At 34.9% G+C, this 10,937-nt stretch overlaps 1 protein-coding gene across 1 annotated transcript; it reads left to right on the top strand.

Annotated features, from left to right (window-relative positions):
• Positions 1 to 7,937: 7,937 nt before the first annotated feature.
• LOC120089855 (UDP-glycosyltransferase 73C6-like) lies at positions 7,938 to 10,583 on the top strand. Its single transcript, XM_039047269.1, has 2 exons — positions 7,938 to 8,801; positions 9,644 to 10,583. Exons 1-2 carry the CDS (start codon positions 8,090 to 8,092, stop codon positions 10,408 to 10,410), a joined length of 1,479 nt encoding a protein of 492 aa, XP_038903197.1. The 5' UTR covers positions 7,938 to 8,089; the 3' UTR covers positions 10,411 to 10,583.
• The last annotated feature ends 354 nt before the right edge of the window (positions 10,584 to 10,937 follow it).

The following is a 10,937-nucleotide window of genomic DNA, read 5'->3' as shown; positions in this document are numbered from 1 at the left end:
ATCCAAGGTTTTCGCCTGAGCTTCGCCTAGGGCGGATCCTTGCGATCCAGAAAATTGCGTGAGAAGAAGTTTGAGAGTTCTTCACCTCCTTCATCCATTTCGAATGACGACTGGAGCCTTCGACCAGAGCTAGATCTCAAGAGAGTCAGTTTCTCTGCCCATCCGTGGCACCACCGGCAGCCTTGACGCACATCTGCTGGAAACAAGTCTTTGCTTCCAGCCAGTCATTTCATTTTCCTTTCTTTTCTCATATTGTATTGTATGACATTTTGTGATTAAGGAATTAATACAATTTGTTTCCAATGCATTTCTCCATTCCTTCGACTTCATCTTCATCATCTTTGCTTAGCATCTTTACTTTCATTGCAACACTTAGTGGGATTGCTTGGGTATCACATACTTAGTCATATGGATTAGGGATATGATACATGTAGCAACCCACCGAGAGGTGTGCGTTGCTCGAGTATGTGAGTAACCTTATTTTCTTAGTGTGAAGCTGCGGCAACGCCTGTCTATAGGCTAACACATTGCTTGTCTATGAGTAAAGTCAGCAACAGCCAACTGCCCGAGAGGGTAAGTGGTTGGATGCATTAAGCAATACATGCATTGTTCACTAGAGATAGGAATAATTTTATGTCAACCAAGTTCATGCGGTTACCTTGTCCTATGAGTGCATCTTCATCATTTAGGAATACTCGGGGGAATATTTCTTGTCGCTTGGTTTCTTCCGCTTTTTATAATAATACCTTACATCATGAATCTAATAGCTTTGATAGGTATAATAACAATACTATTTGGAGCTACTTTAGCTCTTGCTCAAAAAGATATTAAGAGAAGTTTAACCTATTCTACAATGTCTTAATTGGGTTATATGATGTTAGCTTTGGGTATGGGGTCTTATCGGGCTGCTTTATTTCATTTGATTACTTATGCTTATTCAAAAGCGTTGTTGTTTTTAGGATCTAGGCCCATTATTCACCATATGTTTGAGTCAAGCCTTTAGCTACTAGCTGTACCGACCTTTTCCTCCTTTCTCCCATAAAGCTTCCTTTCACCCAGTCCCATATCCAATTAGTAGAGTTCGAGATGGGGAGACTCAAAATAATACAAATGCGCATTTCCTCTCTGAATCAAGAGGTATCAGATAGTCTAAAACCCAAATCTAAGACTCGAGAGAGCGGATTGGAACGCATAGGCAAGAATGAGGATCTTAAAGATAAGCTCTGTTTGCTTCACACAGAGTATGCACCCTACAGATTGGATTTGTATGCATCCAGGAAGTAGGATAAGGGGTTATGCGGTAGCCACGCTCATGCAGCGAGAGCTAGTGAGCTGGTTATGGAGGTCGGCCGGCATAGGCTTCTAAAAAATATCGCAGATACACCGCAAACGTCCTAAAGTTAGGTTCACATGTGTGTAGCATGATTGCATGGTTTGCGTTGACTAAAGTTGTCCTTGCGTTCACTCTTAAGGGTTGCAATGAAATCATCTCCGCATTTTATCTATTTTCCCAGACATTTATTTTGTGTCAAGGTTTGTCGTATCACTACATTTCATGCATTTTCTCATTGCGTTGTCTGTTAGATAGAAGTAAGAGTAGGATTAACTTAGCAACATCCCTTCCATTCTTTTATTCAAACCGCCGCATGCACATTACCACATACATATAGCTGCAAGTCCTTGTGTTCGACCTCAGATTACTCGAGAAACTTGCGTTTGCGTTATGCTTCGCATGAGCGCAAGAAAACTTGTGGCAGAACGCATGATCATCGCATACATTCATTAACGCATTATCAATCCAACGCATACCATCGACGCATGACTATCAACGCATATCTTAGGAACATGCATGACTATCGACGCATGGTTAAATTCAGAGCAGAATCGATGAAGATCACGTCTGTACAGTAGCGTTGCAATACTGTGCCCTAGTATTTGAACGCTGTCATGAAGCGAACGGATCATCTTTTTCATAATATTGCAACATTAGGTCACAGTGTTGCAATGCTCCCAGACTAAAAAAAATGAACCAGTTCGCGTGCGGTTCAGTTTATGGCTCAGCTCGTTCGCTTTCAGTTCACTTGATTCGTGGGCGGTGGGTTTTGGGTGGTCCAATTTGTTCGGTTCAAGATCCGATTCACTTGTTTTGAACCGGTTTGACTGTTATTTTTTTAATAGTTAGTTTTTTATTAATTAAATTAATATAAATATTACATTAATTTAATTAATTGCTCAGGAAGTCTAATCCCAGTCTATAAATTGTTGTTTAAATTATGCATTTAATGTATGGTTTAATTTTATTTATATATGTCTTAATATATGCCATATAGTAAAATCCCATGATAGGTTATGTATTATTCATGCACCATTTATATTCTAAATGTTATAATATATAGTTGCATAATTTAATTTTATAGAATGCTCATGTATAACATAATATAAGTGCTATAATATATGGTATACATCATTTATATTATAAGGGTTATAATATATAGTTCGGATGTATGGATGTACATATGTTATTAATTATTTCATTACTTTATTATATATAAATGTTATGCATGTTAAGTAATGAAATGGAAATTGCATGAAGCATGATACTACTTTATATAATTTTATTAAGTATGTCATTCAATGCAATGTATGGTTTTAATTTGTTTTATTTGCTTTATAATTATTATAATTAAATGAAATGAAATTAAAATCAATAATTCAGAGTTGCATGCAAACTTATGTTAAAATCATTTTTAAAATAGTCTTAAAATATGATAAAAAATTAGTTTAATCTTTTAATTAGTTTAATAGGACTAAATTAGTTTTAATTAAAAGATTAAATTTGTAGTAAACATATCTATAAGGGACTATTTGTCTTAAGGCTAGTTCTGTCTAGGCTGGGGTATTTAAGTTGACAGCAATGGAACAATCCTACCTGGGAACGGACCTAGAAAGGTGAATTAGATAGATTTGTTACAAGAATGCAGTTGTTGATTAAATTTTATTAAATTGTTTAATGAACATTAATCAAAGTTGTTTAATTATCCAAAGTAAGTGTTATTTTTAGGCAAATTTAAACAATCATATTTTTGGGCAAATTTAAACAATCACTTAGTAAAAATAAATAGTCGTATTTTTCTAAGTTAAATTAACCCTAGTTATAACACTCAGTAGGAGGAAAATTGGGTATATGGTACATTTTTCCTTTTTACGTTTCTGCCTCAAAGTTTGTTGGGTTATATGTCCTAAAACTCACAGTTTGTAAACTTTAAACATATTCTATTCACAAAGATGTTATTGAGATTTTTTCAATAAACTTGTTATTGAATATATAAATTGCATTTATAGATTCCTATATCCAATAAACTAATGAACTCATGGTTATAACATGAATACTTAAACTTTATGTAGAGACATAAAAGAGAATCAAGTTTTAGTATATAGCCAAAACGGTCTACAAGTATATGGATAGGGTTTGGTACCTTATCCTGGGGATACTATGGATGCATGAAGCCCGTTTTGTATATTGATACAAATGATGTGATCCAAAAGTCGTTCATGTGGAGACATGCGAGTAGGGACATCCTATTCAAAAGATGTTTGCATACGACCGAACCATGAAATAGTCACTTTTCTTTATAACGACCGCTTACTGTCAAAACTGACTATTTCAATTCAATGACCTATGGTAACTCGATCTCAATATTGAGCTAACTATGAACTCCTGTTTATTCAGGATTATCTTTAATCTGTATGGGTGAGAGTGGCTTAACATTGTCGCTCAATAAGCCCCCCATTTTAAGGGTATGACCAGATGATTAGCTAAGGACATAGTCCTACAAGATGAAATTCACTCCTACCCCATCTTAGAGTTACCAGATAGGTTGTTCCCTTAAATACTGACTCCTAGTTTGGAACAAAGTGGCCCCGCCCTCTCTATGACTAAGAGGGACTCAATTTATTGGTAGAACCATAAACCAATTATTCATTAGAGGATTAGTGGAGACTCAAGAAGAAGATGTATTATAGGGGTAAAATGGTAATTTTGACCTAGCAATAAATATGTACAACTTGTGAATGATCGACTTACTGATTATGGTTAAATCAAGTGGACAGAAATATATCTACAATGAGAAGAGTGCAACTACTGAGTTATAGTGGAATGTCTCGATAGTTAACGAATATTGAATAATTCGGTTAAAGGATAATCTCGAATAAATATGAGTTCAAAGTTAGCTCAAGATTGAGATTGAGTTACCTTAGGTCATCGAATTGAAATAGTCAGTTTTGACAGTAAATGGTCGTTATAAAGAAAAGTGACTATTTCATGGTTCGATCTTATGCAACCATCTTTTGCATAGGATGCTCCCACTCACATGTCTCCACATGAATGACTTTGAGATCACAACGTTTCTATCAAAATACAAAGCGGGCCGCATCCATAGTGTCACCAAGATAAGGTACCCAACCTTATCTATATACTTATAGACCATTTTGATTATATACTTATAGACCATTTTGATTATATACTAATACTTATCCTCTTTTATGTCTCTACATAAAGCTTAAATATTCATGTTATAGCCATAGGTTAGTTTATTAGATTTAGTAATTAATGTAGTTCAATAACATCTTTAATAACATCTTTATTGAAAGAAATCTCAATAATATCTTTATTGTGAATAGAATATGTTTAATGTTTACAAACTACGAGTTTAAAAACATTACCAATACTAAGACACCTCAAGAGATTGAGGAAATGAAACGGATCCCCTATGCATTAACTGTTGGTAGCCTGATGTATGCGATGTTATATACTAGACCCAACATCTTCTATACAGTAAGGATAGTCAATAGATACTAGTCTAATATAGGATTTGATCACTGGACCACTGTTAAGAACATTCTCAAGTATCTAGGAAGAACGAGAGACTACATTCTCGTGTATGGTTTTAAGGATTTGATCCTTATTGAATACACAAACTTTGATTTCCAGACTGATAAGAATTCTAGGAAATCAAAATCAGGATCAGTGTTCACTCTTAACGGAGGGGCAGTAGTCTAGAGAAGTACCAACAATAGTGTATTGCTGACTCCACTATGAAGGCTGAGTACGTGGTGACTTGTGAAGCTACTAAGGAAGCTATGTGGCTTAGGAAGTTCCTGATTTATCTGGAAGTGGTTTCAAACATGTCTAAGTTCATCATCCTTTATTGTGATAATAATGGTGTTATGGCTAATTTCCGAGAGCCTAGGAGTCATAAGCGTGGGAAGCACATAAAGCAGAAGTATCACCTCATTCGAGAGATCGTGCATGGAGGGGACGTGATCGTCACAAAAATAGCTTTGGAGCACAACGTTGCTAATCCATTTACAAAGTACCTCATGACTAAGATGTTTGAGAGTCACCTATAGAGAACGGGTCACGGGATAGGCCAAATTTAGTCTAGGACAATTGGGAGATTTTGTATTGGGCACATATTATACCATAGTTTATTCTTTTGTGTGTACTTTTATATTAGTATGACTTTTATATTGTACACTCCACTAGCTTTAGAACAAGTGGGAGATTATTGGGGTTGATGCCCTAAATTTCGTGTATCCTATAGTTTGTAATTGTAATATACAAACAATTTATTTATTTAATAAAATCTGAGACATTTTATTCAATTTTAGTAGCATTAACCCACAAAAAAAAAAATAAACTAACATCCAATGTTATCTTTTATAGCTTAAACATGTATGTAGAGACATACAGGTGGATCATGTTTAAGTGTAACCTAAATGGTCGGTAGTAGACGAATATGACTGGATACTTTATCCTGCTGACACTGTGAATATTGCCCCCTTTGTAGATGTTACCATTGTTGTAAAGTGCTACAAATGATTTGACCCTAATCATTTATGTAGAGACATGTGAGCGGGAGTGTTATATACAAAAAGGTTTGTATAAGGCTAGACCATGAAATGAATAGTCTCATTATATAACATCGTTAACAGTGGAGACTTACACTTCGCTAGGATGACTATAGGTGACATGACCTGAATCCTGAGTGAGTTATGAACACCTACCTATGAAGGCGATCCTTTTATTTGTATGGGTGAGAGTGGCAAGATTGTCGACTTAAAAAGCCTACTATTTTGGAGATTCGTCTAATTGGGGAGTTGAGAACACAACTACACAAGACGAAATTCACTCCTTCCCTAATGTCGGGGTAAGTAGATAAATTGTTCTCTTAAAGGCTGATTTCGGGGCTTGAACAATGTGGCGCCACACTATCTCTTGACCCAAATAGGGTTTGGTCGTAATTGGACTATGACTTACTGTTCATTAGAGGAATCAATGGTACTTAAGAAGTTAGATGTAAATACAGGGGCAAAATGGTAATTTTGGTCCAATTGTACTTACAAGTAGTTTGTGAAGGGTCATCGCACTGTAGACTAGTTATATCCAATAGACACAGAAATATATTTGTAGTGCGAAGAGTGCAACTGTCGGTCTTTAGTGGAGTGATCGATAGTTAATGGATGTTGGATAATTAATTAAACTCCTTTAATTAATCATCCGAGTACTATTAGAGCTTCAATCTGCAGGTCCATAAGGTCCCCCTGTAGCCTGATAAGGATTAATGAGAATTAGTTTTTGATTAATTTGAATTGTTCAAATTAATTGATGGAATTAGTTATATATAATCTAATTAATTTAAATTAATTGTATGTGATATAATTAATATAATGTATTTAATACATTATAATATAAAGTTTATTGTGATAGAAATTAAGTATTTGAATATGATTCAAATATTAATTATATGGATAAGATTCATTTAATTATATTTAGTATAAATGTCAGTTATATGAAGTACGATGCATTATAGAGAGAAATAAAAACTATAGATTATATTGTATTTGATATAATATAAAAACTATAGGTTATGTATTATATTTGATAAAACATATAGTTTAACATATACTATATGATAAGGTGGTTATCGTGTGTGTGTGTATATATATATATATATATAATTACTACTTTTTATTAAATCATTTTAAATTAAATTATTTTTTAAAAAAATTAATTTAGGAGGGAGTTGTAACTCCTTTCCCTATTTTCTCTCTTAATCCTAAGTGGGAATGTGGTTCAGTTTTGTGAGGTATTCTTCATCTTCTTTATTGAAGATTATAGAGAAAGTCTCTTTGAGTTTTTCTGAGAATACATACTTCTAAGATTTTTTTTTTCTCTCTCAAATCTATTTTCCATGTCCCAAAAGATTAAGAGCCCACAACTCCTGATATTTTCACTCTACCCTAAGTAGAATACAGAGGACGATTTTGTGGTGGTGACCATCTTGGATTACTATGTTCTTGAGAGTTTTTCGAATTGTTCGTGACCGATCGAGGAGGAGATTCGTGAAGAAGTTGTCTTTCAAGGGGATGTAATTCCTAACCTAATTCTTTTCAATTTGCATGCTGTAAAATTTCTACAATTTGCACAATTGTTCTGTAAATTTTATTCTGTGAGAACGATCTACTTTCGTAATGAACCTCACAGTTTTTTCACTCTCATGACTTCTAAATCCAAGCAACCACCTTCCGAAATCCTAACATGGACAGTTTAAACCATTGAGAGGGAGGTGTTTTGAGATGACACAAATTTCACTTGCTTTCAATCGCGCTATTTTAGCAAAGAAAGCACGTTTGGAACCAATAGATGGAAACCTATTTTGAAGACGAAGCGATTTTCAATAGTCGTCAAGCACTATCTTGTAGAATTGAGTCTTCACTATCAAAAGTACATAAAAATTCTTGAAAAAAATGTTTAATCTGAAATGTAAAATTATAAAAGTTCGAAACTTAATAACTCAAAAACTTTAATAACTAAAACGACAAACATTTTAAAAGGAGGACAAAAAGAAACGTAGACGCAAAAAAGTCACTTTTTTCTTGGAAAGAGAAACAAAATGCAAGGTGGGCTTCTTCTCCGGCGATAGTTGAAATATGGGGATATGAGAATAGAGTTTTGTTGCCACTAGCCAACCACACAAAGGCAAAGAGATATAAGAAGAGACCAACAAGTTTTACTTCACAGATTCTCATGGCGGCTTCCAAATCCAAACAATCACTTCCCCATTTCGTTCTCTTTCCTCTTATGGCTCAAGGCCATCTAATCCCCATGGCCGATCTCGCCATGCTTCTATCTCAAAATGGTGTAAAAATCACTTTCATCACAACCCCACAAAACGCTTCTCGAATTCACTCCCTTCTCTCTCAGTCTCCTTTTATCCAAATTCTTCAACTCCCATTCCCATCCACTCAACCAGACATTCCCCAGGGCTGCGAGAATTTCGATTCTTTGCCTTCACTTCACTTGGTCCCTAAATTCTTAACCGCAACTTCCCCCCTCTGTCGCGAAACAGAGCATTTATTTCTCCAATTGTCTCCCAAACCATGCTGTATTGTCTCCGACATGGCCTTGCCTTGGACAATTCAACTTGCCGACAAGTTTAATGTTCCTAGGCTTGTTTTCTACAGCTTGTCTGCTTTGTATCTTCTGTCTATGGCTAATTTACGAGCCACAGATTTTGGGCAGACAATCATGGCTGCAGCTGACTCTGAGCTAATTATTATCCCTAATTTGCCTGAACCAATTCAAGTCACCAAGTCTCAACTTATCTTCACTTTGGATCCTGTGTTCTTGGAGTGGGGGAATCAAATGGCTAAAGCTGACCGTGCTTCTTATGGGTTCATTGTGAATTCATTCGATGGGTTGGAGCCAAAATACCTGGAGGAGTTGAAGAAGTCAATAGGTACTTAACTACATTTCTCTCCCAAAAAGCTTAAATTCATGGATTTGATTTGTTTATATTGAATCCACTCTCTGAATTTCTTTATTCTTGTTGTTGAAAACTTAATGATCACTCTAATTGACGAGGAGGTAAGTGTTAATAATTAGTATAATAATTCTCATTAATTCGTTCCTTGTCGTGATAGCATAATTTGAAAAGGAATATAGTTAGGACATTAGGTCACTAAGTTGTCTAACCAAGTTTAATACGTGACAAATTCTTCATGTTTCTCTTTCCTCTACATATTTTTTAAAAAATCATTCAAAAAAATATTTGTCATATAATAATTTTGAGCTATACAAAAATAAGTGTACGGTAGATATACTTAAAATTTCTCCTCTTTTTTTTGTGCCATTAGTGTGGTATGTAAAAAAAAAATGGGTACTCTATTTTATAAATTAGTTTATTTTTTCTTACTACATAATTTGGAGATTTTTTACTAATCTCAAATAGATTTTAAATTAATTCAATATTTGTAAGTATTTTTATTTCTTAAGATTTAAAATGAAAACAATTTATTTTTGTTGCAAAACTTCATACAAAATCAAATAAACAATACTTGAGTATATCTTTATGGATCAGACACTCGGATCATTAGGTATAAAAAAATTGTCACGTGATAAATTATGATTAACGATTAAATGAGATGCATAAGATCTTTCAAGTTAAATAATAAAGGCCTAAGACTTGAACAAATATAATTTAAGAAGTTAACAGGACTAGAAAGAAAAAACACTTCTTATGCAATATTTGAATAAAAAATAGTAGGAAAGAAAATGTAATCTTTGATTCATATTTTTTAGGATCAGACAAAGTTTGGTGTATTGGGCCCGTTTCACTATGCAACAAAGACACAACTGACAAAGCGAAAAGAGGCAACAAAGCCGCCATTGACGAACAACGATGCATCGAGTGGTTGGACAGGCGTGAGCCAGAGTCAGTCGTATACGCCGCATTAGGCAGCTTATGCAACGTAGTAGCAGCGCAAATCATAGAGCTGGGGCTGGCACTAGAGGCATCCAACAGGCCATTTATTTGGACCATAAGACAAACCAAATCAACAGAAAAGCAAGTAGAAAATTGGCTGGCAGAGTCGGGGTTTGAACAGAGGATCAAAGATAGAGGCCTTGTGGTCCGCGGTTGGGCTCCCCAAGTGCTGATATTATCACATCCTGCAGTCGGTGGCTTTGTGACACATTGCGGTTGGAACTCGACCATCGAAGGGATCTCGGCTGGAGTGCCGATGGTGGCGTGGCCACTGTTCGCCGACCAGATATTCAACCAGAAGTTGATTGTTGGAGTGCTGAAAATTGGAGTGAGTGTGGGAGTGGAGAAGTGTTCTAGGTGGGGAGTTGAGGAAGAAATTGGGGTGCAAGTGAAAATGGAAGCCATTAGAGATGCAGTTCAGAAGGTGATGAGTGGAGAAGGGCAGGAGATGAGAAGAAGAGTGAGGGAATTAGCTGTAACAGCAAAGACCGCCATGGAAGAAGGAGGTTCTTCTCATCTCAATTTGAAGCTGTTGATTGAAGATATTATACATCAGGCAGATTCTCAGCAGCTCCAAAGTTAGGTTTTTTTTTTTTTTTTTTTTTTCCTTCCCAAAATTATATATATATAGTTAGCCAGTAAACTTAACCTCAGATCTCAACGTTAATAATATATATTTTATGTGAACTAAAGTGTTAAAATTTTATTACAATATACTATAAGGGTTGTTCAAGGCTTCCATTTGTGCAAAAGTAATTCTTTTGCTCATGACTTAGCTTTACATATTTGACGTATTCGACCATCTGATTTAAATACCACACCCCATATGTAGATTATGTTTTGTATTATGATTTGTTGGTTACTTAAAAAGGATAATATATATATATATATATATATATATATATAAAGTTCACTATGTAGCAACTTCTGAGGAAGTCCAATTCATTTGTTTATTTTTTTTAAGAAAAAAGACTTCTTTTTTTATTGTGCAACGAATGATTTAAAAAATTGTTGGGATCAGGTCTTATATTAGGAAGTATGGGAGTACTATTATTTAACAACTCCATTTATTCTGCTTTTTCGTTGGGACTGGTTCTTGTTTCTATATCC

The sequence above is a fragment of the Benincasa hispida genome, chromosome 11, assembly GCF_009727055.1.
Source record: "Benincasa hispida cultivar B227 chromosome 11, ASM972705v1, whole genome shotgun sequence".
Lineage (NCBI taxonomy): Eukaryota > Viridiplantae > Streptophyta > Magnoliopsida > Cucurbitales > Cucurbitaceae > Benincasa > Benincasa hispida.
This window is presented reverse-complemented; position numbering and strand designations above follow the sequence as displayed.

Coding starts and splice junctions, on each gene's coding strand:
- LOC120089855 (XM_039047269.1), top strand. CDS start 8,090: ATGGCGGCTTCCAAATCCAAACAATCACTTCCCCATTTCGTTCTCTTT. Junction 8,802..9,643: donor GGAGTTGAAGAAGTCAATAG/GTACTTAACTAC, acceptor CATATTTTTTAG/GATCAGACAAAGTTTGGTGT.